This window comes from Cryptomeria japonica, chromosome 4 (genome assembly GCF_030272615.1).
Source record: "Cryptomeria japonica chromosome 4, Sugi_1.0, whole genome shotgun sequence".
Taxonomy (NCBI): Eukaryota; Viridiplantae; Streptophyta; class Pinopsida; order Cupressales; family Cupressaceae; genus Cryptomeria; species Cryptomeria japonica.
In genome coordinates, this window is record NC_081408.1 from 538,460,331 (window position 1) to 538,484,469 (window position 24,139).

General features: G+C 39.6%; 1 protein-coding gene across 9 annotated transcripts in view; it reads left to right on the plus strand.

Moving 5' to 3' along the window:
- Nucleotides 1-24,139, plus strand: part of LOC131068013 (uncharacterized) — a 273,939-nt gene that overhangs the window by 175,138 nt on the left and 74,662 nt on the right. For 6 of the 9 annotated variants that reach the window (XR_009111897.2, XR_009111896.2, XM_058003212.2 and 3 more), the window contains exons 4-10: nt 5,887-6,036; nt 6,194-6,310; nt 8,571-8,681; nt 8,981-9,043; nt 9,162-9,288; nt 10,175-10,257; nt 10,378-10,594. Coding sequence is in view for 7 of the 9 variants with exons in the window: in XM_058003212.2 (XP_057859195.1) it covers nt 5,887-6,036; nt 6,194-6,310; nt 8,571-8,681; nt 8,981-9,043; nt 9,162-9,288; nt 10,175-10,257; nt 10,378-10,594 (868 nt within the window). In the remaining 2 variants the exon portion in view is untranslated. The remainder of the gene's footprint in view (nt 1-5,886; nt 6,037-6,193; nt 6,311-8,570; nt 8,682-8,980; nt 9,044-9,161; nt 9,289-10,174; nt 10,258-10,377; nt 10,595-24,139) is intronic. The other 3 variants (XM_058003210.2, XM_058003211.2, XM_058003215.2) reach the window with 3 other exon arrangements.

The window sequence follows — 24,139 nt, forward strand, 5'->3', positions numbered from 1 at the left end:
AATCATTATATACAAGATTATAAAGTAAATGAAATATGAAACATACATGCAAAATGTACACATTACACAAGATATACATGGGGAAAACCCTTTCAGGTAAAAAACCCCATAAAGCATCATTTAATTAAAACACTTACAAATATAGTCTATAATAAAATAGACATGAACCTGGGGACACTCCTCCAATACTTCCACATGGCCAATAATACCTCATATGCATAGTGATACAACTCACCATAAAGCTCCAAATTCACGCCCTCTCAAATGAGAAAGAAACTCTTTAAATATAGGAGGAAGGGTGACTTCACTAGTCACACCTTTTCAATAACCCCCACTCATAAATAATTAATAATCTAATAGTTATTATATTATAATTATTTCAAATGGGATATGCTTATAAAGCATATAATATATAAGGTTTTATAACCTTATATTAGAACATTATATATAAATGTTATAAGGATGTGATCCCTAATAACATTATGTTCTAACACATACTCCATAGAGGATCTAGATTTTGCTTCTGGGCTTCAAGTAGACATATCCTGTTTTGAAAATCACAAGTCATACTGAAGAGAGGAGTTGGAGAATTTAGATAGCCTCCTACAAGGTATCCATTACAAAATGTTCAATCCACCTATGCTGCCAACGACCGAATTATTCAAGTTATGTTTGAGATTTCAAGACTACGTTCGGGTAGAGCGTGTAGCTGATCGGGATATCTGGGGAGAGTATCTGCACGACGAGGTCAAGTTCATCACCGAGGAATCTAGAGCGAGAAAAGAGAAAGTGCTTTCCTAAAGGGCTTTTTCCCCTTTTAATTTTGAAAAGTGCACTTTTGGGCCAAAGAATCATAATTGACTTTCAAGTCAGCTATAAATTTAAATCTTTGTGTATGTGCACTTTTTGAATTATTTTGAATAAGTTTTAATTACCTTTTTTGGGTAGTTATTGCTCCCTTTGGGGTAGTTGCTGATATTTACCCTCCATTTATGGGTATGGGTACCTTTTTGAAAGGATGAATCTGGGCCACTTGTTTAGATTAGATCTTGGCCATTCATCTGTTTTTGGAAGCCTATTTAAAGGGGACTGGTTTTCCCTCATTTTGTAAGAAGTTCATGGATTGTTGCTGAAGCTATGGCAAAATTTACAGGATTTAATGCAAAGTTAAGACTGTTTCAAGTTTCCTTGTGAGTGCATGGTCTCCTTCACTAATTTTAATTATTCAGTTATGTTTCTTTCATTTATATAGCATTTTCTAGATAAACATCTAATAGAATCCTCGCTGTCATACCATTAGGGAATGACTGATTGTCTTTCCTTCTGCATGGCTAATCTGAACCCTTTCACATACTTAGTTCGGTTATTAAATACTCATTGAATGAATGTTAAAGTTCTGATGTTGTGTTTAATAGCATGAAAACTCATTTTTCCCTTGAAGATGGCACTAGATTCATACAAGTATTGTGCTTAAATGGCTGGTAATGTTTAATCTAGTTATTTGGAGGTGTCTGTCTATTTTCCGAATATGCTATCTTAGTTAATTAATTTAGGCTTTATGTACCTCTCTTCCCCTATCCCTCTTTTTTCTCCTTTTTTTACCAAGAAGAATCCGCAGTCCTGCTGAAATAGTATCATGCAACTGAAACCAATCGATAACGAGACCGTTAAAGTCTTAGGGAACTCACCCAGCAATTATCCATATCACCGTAAGTCCCCTTTGTGTTTCCAACAAAACACATCAATCACTGAGTAATCCCGCAGTCAAGACCTGACAATCAAAACCTTGAGGTCGTCCCCTTTGATCAACAAAACCAGCATTAGGGATTTCCTTATCTCAAGAGAGGATAGGATACTCGGCGAGATCATTCTATTCTACGTTGGCCGGATGAAGTCGCAAGTTCAGCGAAACACTCTTTTTGACAGTTATAATAACGACCACAAGCGGGACAAAGGACTGAAAGTAAAACAGGGCAGTTATAGTATAGCCATGACTGCAGAACCAGCCAGTAGCAAGAAAGCTAGGAACCGATCAAAGTCACAGAAGGATCCAAAGGGGGTCATAGCAGAGAATGTAGCATTTGAAAGTGTCACCGACAGTGAATGCCGTACCTGGTGGGAAGAAACCCCTCCGAACCATGTGATTAAGGAGTCTCTTAGGAAGGCCCGGGTCGACCATGCCATCCAAATGCCCACATTCAACATTAAGGATTTCGAGCCAGTTCTGCGAACCATGGTGTCCGGATATGACTAGCAGGAACACACGTCGGTCATCCAGTTTCAGGGATGTACGATGCGGGTCTCTTTTAAACCAGAGGACTTTAGGAGAGTATTCGGTATACCAGAAAAAGGGGCATCAGCAGCCAAACCGACCAAGAAACTTACCAAGGAAAAAAATAAGTGGTTGATGGACCTAGTTTGCAGGGAGGATCTCACGGAGGAGCAGTGGAAAAGTGCCTGGTCGGACGGCAAAGGGGTAAAGAGTGCTTTTATCGCACCAGGAGAATGGAGGATGTTAATGGACTTGGTTAAGAGTTGACTTACAGGAGCCAGCCGGGCATCTGACGTAGCCGTCTGGATGATAGGATTAATGAATGGGATTAGATGCAGGAAGGTGTACAACTGGGGACAACTCTTGGTAGAATGAATTCATGATTTTCTCAGACTGGAACGCTAAACATTCTACATGTGCCATCATGCTATCAGCTTATTCCTCGACGCCGTACGCTTGCAAGTCCCGCCAGAAATGTGGGGAATATTCGAACCGCACAGACGGGTGGAACCCAACAAGCCTACCATGTACTACTACACCCACCTAGACACATTAGGTGACACCGCGCAGCCGGCCAAAAGGAGGAAAAAGTTGGAGACATCTATATTGGACGAGGATGTCAGCAGTGCTGAAGAATCTGATGAGGAGGCAAAGGAAACTGAAGAGTAGGAAAGTGGTGACGAGGGGTTTCGCAGGGCACCACATACAGTTGCAGAGGAGGAAGGGGAAACAGAGTCACAGCAGCAGGTAGAGGAGCAACACGGAGGGTTACGAGCACAATGGAAAAGTACGAGGGTAAAGTTCACACCACCGAAATTATCTTCGGCACACTTGTTACCACAGGAAGCGCTTACGGTGGCCAGCCCCATGGGAGACGTACGACCAGTAGGGGTGCTGTTTCGAAAAATCAATGAAGGGGAACCACCAGCACAGCGGAGGGTAGCATTACCACAGATCAACTTCGTCGTACTTGCAGCAGAAACCACAGAAGGTAGTACGATAGACTAGGCAGCAGCAAGAGAGGCTGTGTCAGGAAAAGACATAACGGCGGTGCAGGGAATTGGTACGGCAGGCTCTAGTTCTGGTAAAACAGACATTGGTACGGTACCAACAGGTACTGGTACAACATCAACAAGTAGCGGTATGGTGCCAGCAGGTGCAGGTAGTGGTACGGTGCTAGCATGTACTAGTATGATCGTAACTGGTACGGTACCAACAAGAACAGGTATTGGTATGGTTCCATCAGATACTAGTACGGTTCCATCAGATATTGGTATGACCCCGGTAGGTACTAGTACGGCTCCAGCAGGGAAGGAGGTAGGGAATATAGGGGTGACTGAGGATGACCTAGAGGTAGTGGTAACACTGGATACTCTCACGAACGAAGATATAGATGCCTCGCTGGATGGATGGCTAGGGCAGTTCGCACTCGCCCCGCACCTTCCCCCCTCCCCTGCACCGCATAACATGGCCATTGGGGTGCGCATGACTCCGGACAGAGATATTACTATCTCAGACCTGGACGGAGGGAGACCCGTTGATCGAGAGCATCAGAACCCAGGGAGTGACAGGCAGAGCAGTGGACCAGAGGGATCACTAGCAGGGCTACACATCGCCCCACCAGATCTGAGTGATCCAGCAGGCTTACTCCGGCAATTCTTGGGAGAGCTACAGGGGCTCTCCGATGTTGCACGCAGCATGGCACAACTTACTGGACAGATGGAGGCCGACAATTCAACTGACGCTACACAACTATGTCACTTCATGACTACGGGGTGTACAGACGAGTTCGCGCGCCACTTCGAGCAGCAAGGGTGGCCGGACCATAGTACGCCAGAGATGATTCAGAATTGGACCCACAGGCACCTGGTGGGAGGCACGAGCACCACCTTCTGCAGCATGGAGAGGGCCTTCTGGGATGTGTACTTGCAGATGCGGCAGCACCAAGTGGAGCAAGAAGCTCAACAGTTGTACATAACAACACTGGAGAAGGAAGGCGAGAAGTAGGCACAGTTAGCTACAGTGGAAAGGAACTTGAGGAAGGAGACGAAAATGAAGATGACCACCTATGAGGCCCGTTGTAGCATGCAGGAGAAGGAGGCATAGGTACTAGTAGCCCAAGTGGCAAAGCTCACCTCACAGTTAGAACAAAAAGATAAAAAGCTACTGGAAGCTGCTCACATGGTAAAGAAAGCATGGGAACGACAGTTGCTGGCAGAAAAGAACCTGAAACTTTACGCCGGACAATAACCTCCTCCTGCGGCCCCTACAAGGACGCCTCCTCCCTCTTCTCGGTCCTAGTTATGTTTTATATATTTCAGCTTTTCTTGTCTTAGTCGTCTGGAAGACGACTATGTTTTTTGGGGGGGCTAATGTTAGGGGTAAATAACATATGTTAGTAAGAATAATATTTATAAGTGTGTTATGTTGTGTTTATGATTATGTTTTGTCGCCGAGAGGTTCCCGTCGGGTAGTTGGGAGTTGGTGACCGTTGGCAACTTGGCCAACCGTTGGGTCTATATATTGTTTGGATGGAACCTCGGTAGGGGAGATTATGTATGGACATTCTGGACACTTGAATAAAGATATAACTCTTCTGGCCTAACTGGAATCATTATTATTTATGCTGTGATGTATGACTGTTTTGTTACATGAGTATTTGGTACGTGTGGAAAACACCGTGTTATCTGTTCATTCACCAACCTTACATTAAGGACTAAACAATTACTCCTCCATTGATTCCAACTTTTAGTATGAAAAATTGGGAAGGAAGAAGTGCAATATTGAATTTTTTTTTGGTTCTATGTTAGTGGGAGGAGCTCCATAGCATTCTCAAGCCAAAAATTTTTGCATTAAATTTCTTCAAGAAATTTTTTTTGCTACAGCAAAGCTGGCATGGAAAGAAAAAATAAGGATTGTTTGGAAGGAAAAAAGAGAAAGTGGTAGTGTGTGCAACAGATTCAGAGACTTATTCTCTGTTTCCATTTGTGTAATTAAGCTGCAACTCCCTCCCCCCCCCTCAACAAAAAAAATAATCATATTTTGTTTTAGAAATGTTGGTTATCCAACAGAGAAAGTCAAAGGATTAATTACAAAGCAGTAGGACAAGAAACAAGTTTATGATGTTTATATAACATAGTTTTCCCTTTGGTTCTGTTCCTGGAAGTTATATAAGAATCATATCTTGTAAAGTATAACAAAATTTTCTTTTTGATTTTGTGTTCAGGCAACTCCAATCTAGAACTGCCATTACTATTTCATCATAAGTAACATATGAAGTAAATGCAATGCTGCCATCATAAAACTCAATGGCTGTTTCTATATTTTTATCTCTCTGTCTATTCTTCATTTTCAGAAGCATCTTTTTATTCTCCAGAGAAAGATTTGTATTTATGACATGTTCATTCCTTTATTCTGGATAGAGTGGAAGATTATATTGGTTTTGTTCAAGAGGCATTCTCAAATTATCTAGGATGGCTAGAATATACAAACAAAGTCAGTTGAATGTTTGGCTTTTTCCTTCAGTGTTTGATAATTTTGTCTTTTAAGCACCTCGGAACATTTTGATAATACTTTGAATAGCATAGTTATATATGACAAGCAATTCTTTTCAGCATGATCCATTATTTGGAGGGTGGCATTTTACAAATCTGAGGACAGAACTTGGGCAATGCAATATACAGTATCTGAGCAATTCTGACAGGATTGTTGTCTCTCCTGGGGTTTCTCTTGAGAAGTACAACCTTACTGCTTTGATGCAATCAGTAAGCTTCTGAATCTTGTTGTGCTGTGGAAAATCTATGCTGTAAAAGATAATAAACTATATGCTATGTATTGAATTTAGTACAAAGCCCTGTAATTATCTCTTATTTAGAGTGGAAGATGACATGGCTGAACTCATTTGCCCTGTATAAAATGCAGGGAGTGCAGGTTATGTCTGAGTTGGATTTTGCAGCTGAATCAATTCCAACCACTGTTAAAGTTGTTGCTGTGACTGGAACAAATGGAAAATCTACGGTCGCTACATTTACTGGGCAGGTATGCATTCTTTTGAATAAGTAAATTTTTGTATTTATTAAAGGAAATAGTTACAAGGAAGAGGTTTATCGATGTAATGTCCCCGCTTTGAAATAAAATTCAATAATAAATGATAATAATAAAATTAAAATATTTAAAATTAAATTAAAATAATTAAATATAATTAAATATGATTAATTAAAAATTAATTAAGTTAATGAAAAGTCAAAAGAAATGAAAGGAAAGGTTGTGACTCCCTCAACAATGAGATATAAAAGGGAGAAGAGAACCTCATTTGAGAGGGGGGAATAATTTGGAAATGAGAAGTGCAGATCTGATTTAAATGATAAGTGCATATCTGATTATGAGAGGTTGTGTCCCTTTCAAAGGGCAGAAACAATGAAGAGTTGCACTCTTTGAAAGGGTGCTAATGGTGAAAGGGTGTATCTCTTGCCAAAGGGTATACATGATGAAGAGGTGTGACCTCTCCCTCACATTGAGAGATATAAAGGAAAGGAATCAAAAGCATCTAGTAAGATCACCATGGATCAAATCAGATCAGAACTGGTATTAAGTTACATGCAGTAACATCCTTGTTCTTGGTGGTATGCATGGGGATGTGTTTAATAAGTATGCTTAATATATGAAGCCCGATAATGTTCTTATGCAGAATAAATAGTAATATTAATATGGACTGCAATATGTATGACAGTCATACTTAATTTCATATATATATTCATAATACATAAGAAATTAGTATACGTATAGTCTAAAACATGTTATTACTATCAGTATTTAAGAAGTGGGGAAGGAGATGTTCCTAATAGGGGACATTACAATTGGTTTGATACTTACATTAATAACTAGGGATGTTTGATGGACGAATAATTTATTTATGAATATTTAATTGATTGATTTGCGAAATATCATTGATTTGATGCATGTTAAGGTGGAGTTGTCTCCTAATATATTCAGTCTGAGTCATAAGTATCTTGAAATTGAAAAATTATGGCTACAGCATCCCTAAACCCATAAGGGGACATTACAATCGATATATCAAACCAGCTTCATGGAGTGTTACATCAGAAGATTGGAGAGTAAATCATGGAGGAGCTCTGCTGGAGTATATAAAAAGAGGATCATATTAGAAACAGCCAGCCATTACTACTGTATTTGCTTAGAAAGAGGAGAGTACAGAAACATAAGATGGCCAACTATTACTACAAAAAGGCTCTTGTATTGTACATATATATCTCCTTAAAGAGAAGAAAATATATAAATATAAGACTAAGGGAATCTAGAAAAAAGGTGCACGAGTATTACCAAAAAGAGAGTAAAAGAAATAGAATTTTTGTTTGCCTGAGCAACGATGGCCATGAGGAGGTTGAGAGCAACTTTTTTCATTCATTATATGTAATTGCCTCAAGTTGAGTGTCATTGGACCATGGGGTGGACCCTGCTGCTAGTTATTGCCTTGCATGTGGGTGTGACTAGAGCTTTCCCTAAGAAATAATTGATGCTTTTTAAGAAGTGAGCTTTCTTTGATAATCTACAGTATTTTGTGTTGTGCATTTTTTGAGAGGAGCAGAGACTTGATTGTTTCCAGCGTTTGTTCATGCATTTCAATAATCACATTCAACTTATTGATGTATATGTCCATTGTATCAATATGCCCCTGTTACTTTCCAGCTACATGATAGAGCCTTAAAGTGCTTGTCTCCACACAAGGATTGTGGGTATGAGCATCTCTTATTGGCTTATTCTGGTTTTAGATAGCCTGATTGAATGAAGTATGAAAAGCAAGTTGGATCAGGTTTTTGATAGTTATTGGCATGAGAATCCCAAGAGCCGAAGGGGTAGTTTACATTGCTTTTTGAATATGCAAGTAAAAACTATGCAGAAGGGTTCCATGGGCTGAAATGCAGTAGGGTGGGAAGGATATTTTTTGAGTGACTATGAGTGAAGCCAGTGTTAAATCCAGGGTGAAGGATGAGTAAAGGGAAAAAGTGGTTGTGCAAATGGTGTGGGGTGCATCAGCCATTGTCATGAAAAGGGTGTAATAGGGCTTTACTGTATGTGGACAGACTAAGGGGGTCTGATAGGAGGGGCTTCGACACCATAGGAGATGTTGCCTCTTCCTTTGAAGTCATGTGGAATTTCACATTTCCAAATGCTGTAGAAAATGTCCATGTTTTACAAGTCGGAAAATGAGTCTGTATCCGTCTTTTTTATCCAGACATACTCTAAACTTTGTTCTATTTAAATGTTTATTGGAAGGAAGATTCTTCGTCATGCTGGAATTGAAGCATTTGTTGGGGGGAATCTTGGCAAGCCTCTTTCAGATGCTGCTTTCCAATGTTTATCATCATCAAAAACAGAACCAGAACTTACGGCAAGTTTCCTTCTCCTGTCTATTTAATATAGAGATCAATGTCTTTAGATGGCAGATATTGACATACACTGCTTTAAAGTGATTAATTTAGTCAAGAAACAGTTTTTGTCTGGTTTTATTAGTTTGTTGTTATGTTGAAAATTGGTGAAGCACATTCATTGTTTATTTATTTGAATAAAAATATTGAGCTAGTGTTTATGTTTAGAGGCCTGAAGAAGATATAAAAAGTCTAAAGAGCAAATCTTTCAAAAGAATTTTTCATCTGAGTAGCTGCCTTGACGATTTATTGTATACTGTAGGCTGCAGTGGTTGAGGTGAGCAGTTACCAGATGGAGATTCCTAACAGGCATTTTAAACCATCGGTTAGAAGAATTACTGTACCTTACTTTTTCTTTTATTTGATTTGCTTCATATCTTAAATGTGCGTGTGTTTTCTCTATATTCATGTATTTGAGAGCACATTCTTGTATTTATGTTCAGGTAGCTGTAGTTTTGAATCTTACTCCTGATCATTTGGAGAGGCACAAGACAATGCAGAACTATGCAATGATGAAGTGCCGCCTTTTCTCACATATGGATCCTAGCCATCTTGCAGTGATTCCAAGCGGTATAATGCTATAAACAGACTTATAACTTGAAGTCCTAAAAATCCTAATGCTTACACAATTTCTTTAGCTAGACAATAGTTGATAATTTTGGATTATCCTGGAAGGTGTATTGCCAAATAAACATATGCAGTTTTTATAGATGTCATTTCATATCAAATCCTTTGTCCTATAATTTAGCATCTTCTTTGGATTCCAATACCTTGTACCTGTTGGAGAAGTGAGCCACACCCTAACTGTAAATGAACTGGTCACAAAGTGTGCCACTAGCTAATTGGTAGAGCACACCAGCAGCAAATGGGAGGTCCTAGGTTTGAGTCCTAGCTGGTCCATGGAAAATTTGACAGTGTATCACAGCGATCCACATTCTGAGCCTGTGAAGCCAAAAGAGTAGCCTCATATACAGTTACAAAACCCTTCAATGCTGCAGAAAAAAATGAGTGCTATTGCTGTAAAAAACTGGTTTCATTAAGAAAGTCGAACTACTGTTCTGTCAAGGGCAACCCACTGAAGGGTTAGGAGGAGAGAGCTGCTACATCATTTTCTCATTGCTTGCTGATTTGAATAGTACCCTATAAGTATGCTTCATTGAAAACAATTGGCAGTTTGGTGAAATAACATAGAGGAGACTGCTCATAAACTCATTTGTAAGAACTTCACATAACAATGATTGGAACTCATTGTCAGTTCGTATACAAGGGAAAGCAAGCTTCAGAACTATGTGATGAATGCATATAACATCTTTGTGATACTGTGAAAGAACATTTGAGGGTACTTTTGGTCATTGTAATATGCAGGAAAAACCATGTATTCACATTGAAAAATTCATCACAATTGGTGAGATGTGGCCATAATTTTGATTCTTGTTTCTGTTCAATATGAGAATAGGGGATCAGCTGCTAGAGGAAGCTGCTTATTGTTGTGGAAGTCAAGGTACACGAGCGTGGATTGGAGACCTCCCTGGTGTTAAGGTAAACATTCTTGGATGGCACTTTGTGCATTACTTATGTGTTCTTAGTAATTTCTTGTTGGTTTGAACTGTTTTATGTTTGTCGAGGTTTTTTAGCTCATATTCATATTATGTTTGAAAGCTGGACGGTGAGGCAGCACAAGCCACAATACTTGTTCCAACTTTGGGGATTATGTCACAGATATATCTAGGTAACTTGAAGACAATAGGTATGCACAATGCATATAATGCAGGCACAGCTGCACTTCTTGCCCTCGGGTTGGATCTTGGAGTTGACTTTGAAGCTGTTAATCATGCAATGGAAGTTTTGGAGCCACCTCCTCATCGAATGCAAGTTGGTATGTTGTCCTTAATTACTCATTGAGCTGAACATATTTTTGAGCCATTGCTTCATCAATTTGCTATCTGTGCTTCTTAGAAACCAAACCAATAACTAATTGAGCTGAATATATTGGAAACCAATTGTTTACTGCTACAATTGATAAATTAAATACAGGAAATAATAATGTACATGACAATGCACACCAGACCCGGCAATTAAATATATCTTTATTTGCACATGCAATTATTACAGAGAAGAAGACTAGAGATGGTCGGCCAAGGATTACAACAGATTCGAGTATACCATACTCCCTTCCTTGACGGTACACAACATATTTAAAGGACCCAATGGTTGCCGAGAGGTACACAACTGTCAACCAACTGACACATTAACTACCTGAGAGTGACAACCCACTTAATACAAACAATTAATACATTAGCAGATATTATCGAATATAACCTAAGTTACCGGTTCGGGTTCGGATTCGGGTACGGATTCGCGGGTTCGGCAAATTTTTTTTTCTTGGGTACGGGTACAGGTTCGTCCGTACATATATACATATATTAATTATAAATTTATATATATACACATATTATATATATTTTCAATATATACAATCCCTACAAAAATATTTTTTTATTGTTTTTTGACCTGTGGGCCCCGTTTTTGGGAACCCACAGGCCTGGGTTCACCCGGGTCCTCCCGGGTTCGACCTGGGTTCCACCCGGGTCCTTCCCAGGTGGCCGGGTTCCCTGTGGTTCCTGCATCGTAGGAACCATAGGGAACCCAACCACCTGGGAAGGACCCGGGTGGAACCCAGGTCGAACCCGGGCCGGACCAAGACCGGGCACGAACCAGGACCCGGACCCAAGCCAAAACCACAAGAACCGGTAACTTAGAATATAACCATAGGCATTTTATGCCAACTACATCATCCCCCCAAAAGAAAAAGTTGTCTTCCAGATAAAAAGTAAACATCAAGTAATATCTGGAAAGACTAATGACAAGAGTGTAGGCAAAGACTCGTACTGAACAAACCCAACTTGTAGTGTACCTGCCAAATCAAATGGGGGTTTGGCAGCAACACCCCCAATGGGGTCAAGGGGCAATGCCCCTTGCGAGGGTCTAGGGGCAGTGCCCGCCCCTTGCGGGGTTGAGGGGCAACACGAAACTCCATGGCGCACATGATTTTTGTGATTTTTTAAGACGCTAGAAACAATACTGATGAAGTCATAAAATTGAGATTTTGCAGAGTTAACCCATGACTCAAGTGGCATTTTCACATACGCCTTGCAACTTTGACTCACTGGCCGCCTGGACTCATTCCTCGAGTACAGGCTTGATTGCTTTTCTACGTACGATTTAGTGTTTCCGTACAATGTTGCTTCGTATGACGTCTGGGATTGACCTTGTACTGTAACATGTTTTTCCTGTTCTCCACGTCCTTTCCGTACAACCTTCTGTGAACTATCCCCACGTACGGTTGTTGCTCCATATCGTATGAACTTCTTCAATGGCCATTCCTCGTATGGATTTGCTTCTTGCCACCGTATGGGCTTCTTCGGATGCCATGAAAACTCTTTGTTTTGTTCAACCTATACAAACTTCTCCCCCCGTATGGCGTATGGATGAAGCCATTGGTGTGCTCGTACATGTGTTTGTATGGTGGATGGCGTTGTTTTGCTTGTACGGTGGATGATGTAAGCTATTGTTGTGCCCATACATGATGTGTCCGTACGGTTGATGGCGTACAATGCTATTGTGTTTGTACGGTGGATGACCTATTCCTTGCACGACCCCTTCCTATCTTTCGTATGGTGTATGGAAGTAGCCTCATGACCAATCTTCGTGCTCTCTATATGGTGTACGGACTTCTTGTGTAGTGTTCTTGTCTTTTCTTGTTGTTGTGACCTTTTCACACATCGCCCCATTGCTAACAGGGACCCCCTCTTTTCCTGCTTTCTGCGTTGTTAGGTTAGGGTTTTGGCTGCTTAGTGGGCAATTTTGCGTTTCCCGTGCCCGAGTCTTAGAGTTTTGATCATGCCTAGTGTCGTCTAGGGTTTTTGGAGTTATAGGATCAAGTTGCTAGCGTTGATATTTTAATGATCCTAATTTTTGTCTAAGTGTTGACCTATTGAGCGTTAATGTGTTTTTAAACACGCGCATCGGTGATTTTGAAGTGCCAAGGTATTCCCAGACCCTTTGGAGTTGTTTTCTCGCTCCTAAGGTATTATTTAAATTGTTTTCGCACTTTATCCCAATAATTTCCTAGCTTTTCACTCTATTTTTTGGAAAATTTGCCTAAATCCAGTCTAATTTTGAAGTTTCTAAGTGATTGAGTGATTAAAATGTCAAATTCCTAAGAGAAGTCCATTTTCCAAGGGTTAAAAGGTCAAATTCCATGCTAGAGGTGCTTTTCCCCTCATATTCCAGACTACCCACCCCTTTCCCCCACTCAAATCCCACACTACACATGGGTTTCCCCTGAAATCCATACTGGTTATGATTTTCCACCACTGTTTATCCATACCTGGGTCGTTTTTCCCCTGGAAGTGCTAAAATTTGGCTAAGTGTCAGGATTTTTCCAGACTGCCATTGATTTTCCACCAAGAGTGCGAACTAGAGTGCGGACTATAGTGCGGACAACGTTAAGGATGATTCCATGCCTGGGTTGATTTTCCACTAGGATGTTTTGTGACAAGTTTAGTGCGGATTTTTGTGCAGACTCTCAGTCCAGACTAAAGTCGATTTTCCATTGAGAGCATTTTAGTGAATTTTAAGTCTGGATTTTCATCCAGACTGAGGTCGAATTTCCACCAGAGAGTGATTTTTCCAAGTAAAGTGAACTTGGAGTCCAGTTTTTCATCCAGACTGCCATCAATTTTCCCTTGGAGGGTTTTGTATGCATTTTTGATGAAGTTATGCATGGATTTTTGTCCAAGCTAGGGTCGATTTTCCCTTATGGGGAATTTTTGACATTTTTAATCCCAACTTAAGTCGGTTTTCCCCTGGAGGCTTAATTTGCACTTAAATTGCAATATTTTAATAAGCACCTTTTAATTGCTTTTAAATAATGATTAATGATTATTTAAAATTTTAAAAGCAAAATTTAATAACTTCCAATAAACATTTAATATTTTAAACCTTCTAGGAGCAAGTTAGTTTTGCCAAGCAAGTATATATGCAAGTGTTTTATCCCACATTGCTTGTGTGGTGAAAGTAAGAGGTAAAAGCAAGTATAAGAGAGGAGCCTTTAGTATTATTTTATTATTAAATCCGCTAGGTGTCTCCATGAAAGGCGATTTTTCTCCAAGTCTGGTGAATTTTGGCAAAGTGATGAAGTGAAGTGTTGGGTTGAGGATTCTTTCCTCCATTTTTTCCAGCTTGCTGTTCCATTCCCTTGCTGCCATTAAAGACCATTTCTAGATTTAGTGATTTTCCAAGTTTGGCGATTTTTTCCAAATTTGGCGATTTTTGGTGAAGGGTGGCGATTTTGTGTTTGGAGACTTGGGCGATATTTTCCTCCATTTTTTCTTGTTGTTCTAGACCTCCATTGTTGCAGATCCGGGCTGCCATTGATGACATTTTCAGAATTTTAGTTTGGCGCCATAGTTGGGAAAATTTCGATTTTGTTTGAGGTGTTTTGTGCCACATTTTGGTGGATTTCCATGCATTCTTGGTGGCTGCCATCATTCCCAGCTCGCTGATTTGTTTCAGATCTGAGGTTTGTCTTTAGATTTGACCTCCATTAATGGCTGCCCATTAATTTTCAGACTTCAAATTTCTTTGCCCAGCCAATTCCAACATAGGCGATTTGCATTTGGAAGAGTTTTGTGGAGTTTTTTAGTGCATTTTCAGACCATTTTATCGCTGTTGCAGGTCTGAAAACTCCATTATAGGCAGTTGTCCTCAGAAATTTTCATTTCCAGCCACCTAACCACTTTGGCAATTTTGTTTGGAGCTGGTTCCTTAGCTATTTTCTATCATTTTCAGGGATTTTTAACTACTTTGCAAGGTGCTGATAAGTCTGAAGTAATCAATTTTCAGACTTGTCCTCAGAAATTAATTTTTTTATCAGCCACACTTACATTTCTGAATATGATTGTTTTCATCATTAAAACTGATTTTTATCAAGTTTATGCATATTTTTGAAGATTACGACATGTTTTAAAAGTCTAATTTTTCAGGTTGTCTTCAAATTCAACCTCCATTGTTGACTGCAAAAGGTGTCCTCAGATATACCTTGTGTGAAAACACAACCTTTCACACCTTTCCTTAGTCATCGTTGATCCGGTATACTCCTTTGCATTTCAGCTTGCGTATTTTCCAAGTATAAGGAGGTATAAGTGAATTTTATAGAAGGTTTGCATGCCTTAAAGTAGTCACATTTTGAACTTAATTGTTAAAATCTACCAAGAATGTGGATTATTCTCCTGACTTTATGCTCTAGTTAGCTAAAATCTTTAGAAAGTCAGGAATTTTATCAAAGAATATTATTTATTTTTCTAAGTCTAACTTCAAGCTTCGTACAGGTGCGATGTCGAAGTCCGGATTTAAGGAAAGGAAAGAACTACAGAAGATGCTGGAGACTGGAGTTTATCCAAAGCTCAAGATTTCATCCAGATGGAAGGAAATCACAGATACAAACATGCATTTCCTAGACTTTGACCAGATGCATCAGCGGATGTTCGGAATCAGAAATCAGGATCCTTCCCCAGCCTATGCGAACATTATGAAGAGTGGTATTTTCCATGCCGCTGGATTTCCACAGTCCATACAGTGCAGTGAGCTTATCCTGGAGTGTGCACGGTGTTATGATCCTCTCACACGAATGATCAAAACTCCTAAGGGCGTTGTCATTGCCTACCTTGCTGAGAATGCTATTGCTGAGGTGTTCGGAATTCCACGCGGAGCAGACATGAAAGATGCAACCAAGTATGAATATACATATAGATACACGAAGAAGATGGGTGTATGCAAAAATATGATAAACAATGAGTGGATGATTGAGCCTAGGTCTAATCATTCCAAGGCTCCCAAGACACTCATGTGCGTAGACTTCAAAGAGGAGTATAGTGATTTGATATTCCTACTCAACAGAGTGATGGGAATGTGTTGACGTGTCTGAAATCGCATTGCTGCAAACTCCATACGGCCAACGCAGAATAGAATAGCCGACTGATTATCCTACTCTCTCTTGAGATAAGGAAGTCTCTAATGCTGTTTTCTAAGTTTGATCAAAGGAGACTACCTCAAGGTTTCTTTTGTCAGGTCTTGACTGCGGGATCTCTCAGTGGCTTGATGTGTTTATGCTGGAAACACAAGGGGGACTTACGTTTAACTGGCAACAAGCTAGTCTGCTGTGATTCTCGAATTATGCAATAAAGAGCAAAAGGAAAGGGTTAGGAGATCTAAAACTAACAACACGGGTATGCGGGTAGACAGATTCAACATAACCAATTCCTGCTTGGCCAGAAAAGCTCACAACCTTGCAGGAACGGTGCAATCTTCAAAGGAACTTGGAAGATTTTCAGATTGGAGACGCACGGCTAAGCACCCAATTTTGGCGCAGCTCAAACGGACACCTGCAATTGAACTAAGCACAATCGAAGGCTCAGGTTAACCACACAAAAGGATACACAATCAGAATATCCTCAGTGGTATGAGCCCGAATCTATCAAATACCTGCACACCCAAAATAGAAAGATCTATCTAAAATGCTGAAAGAAACCATGCAAACAGGATGAAAACAAGACAATAAACACCAAATCAATGTTCATATATTGATCTCAACTGCCTATTACAACAATTTCTGCAGCATCTCTATGCTACTGCTAAGATCTAACCTATTCTAACTCTAAAATCTAACTATCTAGCAATTTCTAACAATCTCTCTCTAACAATCTAACTATCTAACTATCTAACCCTTTACAGAAGAAAGGCCTCTGCCTTTTATAGATATTACAATTTTGAATCAGAGGCCAGGATGGACTGCATCCAAGGGCCCTGATCTGTCTTCCAGAAGCTGGCAGCCTTGACCCATGCCTAATTAATTCTCAGTTATCCAACCAACAAATATCTCAACTAGCAACCACTTTTGGCTTTAATTCAGGTCTATCTGGTCTTCTTGGTGGTTGGGAATAGTTATCCACAAAAATATCTTGCACGGGACCCATAGGCAGTTTACAATAAAGTAGTTTCAGCTTTTTAGGAATTGAATTCCTTGAATTAAATCCATCTGTGTCTCCTTTTCTCGAGAATGCATAGACTGAGTGTTCTTTTGCTTTTTTGCCTTCAATTTCGCCGATGGACTTCATCTATGTTCAATGGCACGGTTCCCAATGCTCGGTTGCTCTTGCGCTCCTGCATCTTTCTTTTTCAATCTTTAGCGCCTGGCCTTGAATTGCGACCCTTCCTCGATTTGCGTTTCAAGTCTTTCTCCTGGTTCTTCGATGACGTCCTGCGATCAACCAATTTCACTTAATTAAATTAATTTGAAAAAATTAAATAATTTAATTTTAACAAACATTAATTCAATTACAACGTCTGGCTTGAGAAGCTCTTTGCGAGATGTATCTTGAAAATGCTTCTCCTTCTCTTCGATTGTGAAATCTGATCCTTGGTCTTGATGGTGTTCGGGCGATTTACTTCTACGCGTTTTTACCTTTCGAGTCCTGGACGTTTTGAAATCTTCTTATGGCGCGATTCGGAGATTTGGAGAACTTCTGCAAATTTTAAAATCATAACACTCATGCTTTTCTGGTGAATTTTGGAGAATTTAGACATTTTGAACTGGAGATATTTTCGGAACATGGGGAGTTTATGCAAACTGAAGGGTAATTTTCGGACCTTGAACACTTCTGCAAATTAAAGACAACTTCGGATCCTTTGTAAGATTTTGCAAACTCGGAGCATTGAACGTTTTTTGCAAGTTTTCAAAACCTTTCACTTTTGGCTCATGGGTCCGATTTTGAAGACTTAAGGCGAATTTCGGACCTTGCCATCCTTTTGCAAATTTCGGAGCTTACAGGCGTTTTACAAATTTCTGAGTTTTAAAATTTCGGGGCTGGGGTCCGAAAATGGGTGTCCAAGGCAAACTTCGGATCTAGAGGAGCTTTGTAGGATTTCGCACCTTTATACCTTTTTTTCGATTTCGCCCCATGGTCCGAAAATGGACACTTTAAACGATTTTCGGGGCTTGAAGCGCTATCGTCAGTTTTCGGACCTAGTGCGTCCTTTTTTATTTCGCGTTTTTAAACCCAGGGGTCCGAAAATGGGTATTTCGGGTTTTCGGACCTGAAGCGTCCGTTTTTTAAAACTTTTCGCCCTTTTCAAAAACCTCGGACCTGAGGTCCGAAAATAAGGTTTTAAGTGATTTCGGGGGGCGGAGGCGTTTTTGCGTTTTAAACTTCGGACCTGGGGCGTGTTTTAAACATTTCACGATTCACTTTAAACGCAGGGGTCCGAAAATGGGGTTTTAAGTGGTTTTTCGGACTTTCGGACCTGAAGCGTCCATTTTAAAACTTCGCGTTTTCTTTTATTTTCTTCCAAGGGTCCGAAAATGAGACTTAAGTGATTTCGGACCTGGAGGCGCTTTTGTAAAATCGCGTTTTCACTTTTCGGGCCTAAAAACGCGTTTGGAAATTTAGAAGAAACTTCAAATTTCGGCCCTAGGGTCCGAAATTGGTGCTTAAGTGATTTTCGGACCTGGAAACACTTTTTGCGATTTTGTTATATTTAGAATTTTCGGCCCTAGGGTCCGAAAATGATGTTTAAAGTGAATTTCGGACCTTGAGGGTCGTTTGGCAACTTTTAACTTTTCCAACTTTTGGCTTCTGGGTCCGAAATTGAGCATATGGAATATAACATTTAAGTGGTTTCGGCCCTCCAGGAGTTATATTGCAAATTCTAGTTTTTGGAGGTTTCCTCAGTTTTCAGAGTTAGCCAAATTTCAGGATCAGGGAATTCCAGACTTAGCCAAATTTCAGGATCAGGACAGAAAGGCACAAACTGGGGGTCCCTGTCCAAGACGGGGATGGGTGTGCGATTCGCACAACAGAATGCCATAGGGAGCAATATTTGACGGATGGATGTTCTATTTCATCCAGGATTGTCTTAGAGGAACATTGGTAAATTGGTCCAAGATTATAAATGACAACTTGGATTTTCAGCTGAGGAATGTAGAGCGGTCCAAGTCATTTGCCATGACTTCCTAGCTGGTATACCTACTTGCACGGTTCGTTTCATACAGAGAATTAATATGCAAAGGTGAAATCGGGAATGGGCAAGGACAATTCCGGAGTCATGAGTGCTACCCCCAGCTGAGCATGTATAGAATTGAAGACTATAAGAGAGTGAATGATGCATTCACTATGTACATCACGTGGATGCTGCAAGGCGAAATCCATAGAAGATTGTCCAAGGAGGCAATAAAGTTAATAGAAAAATATGGATCGTGGTATATTCAGTTTCCCACTTTCACATACCTTAGGATTCATGGGTTTCAATCCGAACCCTACAGACTTCCTAGGTATCCGACCAACAGAATGATTTTGTTGGAAGTGGTGAGACAGCTTCTAGAGTTTGATGTCATTCAGAGAGAGAAGCATAGGACAGGCATGACATTCCCTATTTCAGTTGGGAAGATGTCAGAGGTTTGCCAATCCGCCTCAACTGCCAGCACTGCGAGTGAGGAGCTTGCATTCTATCGATTTGCTACATACAAGAAAAGAGAAAGATTTGATCTAGACAAGAAAGTAGGAAGGATTAGGGGAGAGAAGTTCATTCACAAAGTTGACATAGAAGATTATTGGGCCAACCTGATGGACGAGCAAGCAGTGAAGAGAAGAATGTGGTCCAAGATGTCAGTGGATTTCATGAGGAAGTGTGGAGTTTTTCTCATTCCTGATTAGGTATTAGACAACAAAGATCATACGCATCCATAGTATGAGAGTGAAATGAAGAAGGCAATCCTATTGCCTAATTGGTCAGAGTCAGAAGAGATTGACCTGAATGTATTGATGAGAGAGGTCTTGAGTTTCTCCCGTGCATGGGTAGATATACAGATGAACAAGTTAGTTGATATGGGTGTTCCCTTCACCTATGAAAGGATGAAGCCGAAAGAGTCTACTTTCGAAGATGATTAGAGGACTATCAGTGATGTCAGGATTTATGCAGACGAAGAGAGTCAAGCTCCCAAGAGAAGGAAGAACACGCCAGGAGAAGTCAAGGCCAAAGGGAAGAAGATTGAGGAGGTGAAGAAGGAACAAAAGACTATCATTCCTCCACCTATCACTCCTTCACCACCTCTCAGTGTCTCATCAATCAAAGTGATTGAAGTAACAGAACAGAACAAGGGAACCCAATAGTGTTCCAACACAGTGATACTACCAGAGACTATTCAAGAGTTCCATGCCACAGCGACATCTGCACCTCCAAATGAGAATGATGATCAACCAGGATCCCCTACTGTCCTTTTGGAAGTTAGTTTGGGAAATGAGATATACGATTTGACCAGGAATAATCCTGATGATGATGATGATGTTTTCTCGGCTTTGAGAGGACTTGATTGAGAAATGTGTCTCGATGATGGCATGGAGATGGCCGCTATTCTTGATTGGCTGATGAGAAGTATGGAGAAAAGTAAGAAGATGATAGAGGTACAACCTATTGACGACATTGATGACTACCTAGCTAGGAATGCTAAGGAGAAGGAACCCAAGAGAGCAGAGATTTTGTTGTACATAGTTAGAGATGAGATAGGAATGCGGATTGCACAGATTGCTATTCCTATGGCAGGCGTAACGGCAGACATTGCTATTCCTATGGATTTCCAGATCACTTCAGTTGCCCTTGGTCGTACATCTAGAGAACAAGAGTTTCAAGAGGTTGGTGATAACCTCAAGGCAATCAATGCAAGGTTAGACAGAGAGATTGAGGAGAAAGAAAGATACAAAGAATAAAATATCAGACTTAGAGAGTATATTGCAGGGATAAGGCGTGAAAATCTCACCCTTATTTCCCCTATTGCAGTTGACCATGGAATGAATTCACACTATGAGGCATCGAGAGATACACTCTCAGAGGTGGAAAAGTGGATTGACAGTGCAAGAGAGCAGGCAGATGATTTCCTTACTCAGTTTGTCCATGCATATGATAGGACAACAGGGTTCGTATTTAGAATCCAGTATTTGGAGGGAGTTTGGGAAGAATTTTGGCCTATTCAGGAGAAGACTATTCCACACCTCCAGGCTTTGAAGAAGATTCTTCATTGCACCTTGGTCAGCGAGAGCATTGTGCACAGTGGAGACAGATATGATTTCCATGGTTGGTATTGTTCATTAGCTGTGAAGAAATCAACTTATGAGAACGCCTAGTCGAGTTGTATGGAGATGGAGGGATTGATTCAGGACATTCAGATGAAGATCCTTGCCTCGATTGAAGAATTGTTGGGTGTTGATGTTAGTGATGCTAGTGGTTTACACTTAGCCGAATTAAGAGACAAGATGAAATTTATGTATTTTTGCCAGTTGGACTCTTTGAAGAAGAGTGAGATGGATGACTTGGTCTCTTTGTTGATTCATGTTCATGGTTCACAGAAGCTTATGCCAAATTGGAAGAACACTTTGGATGCTTGCTCGGATTCATTGGACGTGCTTGATTTACAACAGGATACCTTGCCTAGCATTTCCATGTAGGAGTTAGATTCAGTATTGGCTAGATTCTTGGAGTATGCTAGGAGAGAGAGAGATTCAAGGAGGAATTTTCTAGAAGATTCCCTATTTGATGATTAGGTATCTTTTGATTGGGCCATATGTTGGTGGCACCATTTTTTATGTAAACCCTAATTAGGGCAATTCTAGGGTTTTGTTGGCATGATCTTGGCCATTGATCTTGGATCAATCCAGGCCATCCATTTTGTAAGAGACTCTATATATACCTCCTTGTCTCTCATTTGTAAGGGAGAGTTTTTGTAGAATTGTTGGTATATGCTGTAGCTATTTGAATCATAATCATTGTTCAATTGTTGGTGATTTTGCCCTTCAAGTGTTATATTTGCATTCATGATTCTCAATTCCTCCAAGTTAGATTAGAATTTTAGTTAGAATTTATTTTCATGTATGTTGGATTGAGTGAAAGATTTGTTGAATTTATTTGTGTGGAATCCTTAGTCCATACCACTAGCCTCTTGCCGCTAGCAAGTGCACCTTGAGTGGTCAACTGGAAATTTTAAGTAAGTTTAACTTCAACTATTACTCATCCCTTGACAAGCATCAACTTGGATGGTGTCAATGTTTGATGGTGATAGCCTGAAAATCTTTAAGTATACCTTAGACGATTGCACTAAGCCTGTGTCAATACCTGATTGTGAGACCTTGCCTAGTTTGATTCCACTGAATCCGTTCATCATCTCCTACATTCCTAGGCTTAGAATAGATTTCCTAAACCCTATTCCTTTTGCCCATTTTTTAGTAAGAAGTAAATCCAGAGCCATATTGATAAATCTTAAGTTGTCAGCACACCTATTCCACATCATTCATGATAATCCAAACATTTGCGTAAGTCCCCAAGTGAACACAGCAATTCACATTGACCATTGAGTTACCTACTCGTCAAGACCTGACATGTAGAAACCTTGGAATCATTTTAGTTGATCTCATTCGTAGCATCTAAGGTGATTTTGTTCAAGAGAGGGTAAATTATCTTGGTAATTTGTTCTGTATTGTTATGTGTGTAAAACACACATCAACACCTGTACGGTTCCTTCTGTTTAATTTTTTCTCTCAATTCCATATTTTTTAACAATATACTTGCATATGATTTGACTTCATAGGGGTATGATTTCCTTTCGTGCAAGTACCCTTGTTCGTACTGCCTCTATTCTTCCTTAGTGGGCTTTTTCATTCCACTTTCCATCTTCGTACTACCAAATGTATCTTTATTCGCACATGCAATTATTATAGAGAAGACCAGAGATGGTCGGCCAAGGATTACAATAGATCCAACTATACTGTACTCCCTTCCTTGGCGATACACAACATATGCCGAGAGGTACACAACCGTCAACCAATTGACACATTAACTACCCGAGAGTGACAACCCACTTAATACAAACAATTAATACACTGGCAAATATTATCGAATATAACCATAGGTATTTTATGCTGACTACACCAATACTTATTGTATATTTAGTTGAAGTCCAAATGTTGAAATTGAAAATATTTATGAAATTTCATTTGTGATGAAATTGTTAGAAAATTCAAATTTTTGCATAGAATTAGAATTCTTATCCAGTGCTAGGTCAAAGATAGTTAGCCCCTTAGGGTAAATAAATTGACTTTCTGAAATTATTTTATGTTGTACTTTAAGAAAAGTGCCGGACACTGCAGCTCTCGATGAAGGTTATTTAATTTGATTTGGAAAATTTGATAGAATCCTTTGAAATTCGGAGTTATTTTGTTAGAAATCGTCTTAATGGATTTATACATGCATCTACAGTACAAGTATTGTTCCTTTGTCTAATAATGTGATACACATTGTTTGAAGGAATTGTTGTAGAGACAGGCTGAGCACTTCAACAAAAGTGACTTTTGTTTACATTGATCAATTTATCATTCATTTTATAGCTGCTGCTTCTCAATCATTCTTTGCTTACACGCCCTTATTTATTTTTCTATGGTACTATTTTGCTGCTATTCCAATATTGTGCAGCTTCTTATTCTTTGGAGTGTTACTAGTACAAATGTGGAAAAGTTACCTCAAGAAATGGTCTTTCAACTTTAGTTCCTTGAAATTTAATTTTTTGAAAGAAATTGACTGTTTACTGCTTCCATCACTCTTAGGTGAGGAATGGATTTAAAATCAAGTAGATCATCTGTATCCTTATTCCCTTCCAAAAATTTGTGTGTCATTTCTAGTCCCTTGTCTGGGCTTCTTTGTCACTTCCTTTAATCTATAATAGAGTGATTTTGGCACCATCTTGGCAAATCTGTTATGATCTATCTAGATGAAATCTTGGTCTATAGGAAGATCTGGAATGGACACCTAATACATTTGCAATCAACTCAACACTGTCTCCATCACCGCCATTTCAAATCCAGAAAGCCCTCTAGGAGAACCTTAGTCAAGTATTTCGTATTAGTCATTAAGAAATTTTGGACTAGATGCAGATCTGGAAAATTTTTAGTTGTCCTTTAACAATGTTATAAAATAAAGTTACTAGGACAACTTAAAATATTATTTATTAAATTATTTCACTGACTTTGTCCCTTAGCCTACAAGAAATAATGAAATAGGCTATTGGTCTCCCAATTATTTTAATTCTAAAAAGAGGACATGACAGTAAAACAGAAAACACCCTCATTTTTTTCACATCTATGAAATTTTCTCATGCCCTTGATTCTTTGATTCCATTGCATCAATTTTCAGTTGATTAGGAATTGTTTCAAGTGATCTTTGAGTGATTAAATTGATTTATTGATTGGAGTCAAATGCATGTAATTCCCTTTTATGTTTCTTGTTATTTCTTTCATTGTTGTTTTGTTTTAGGATTTCTAGG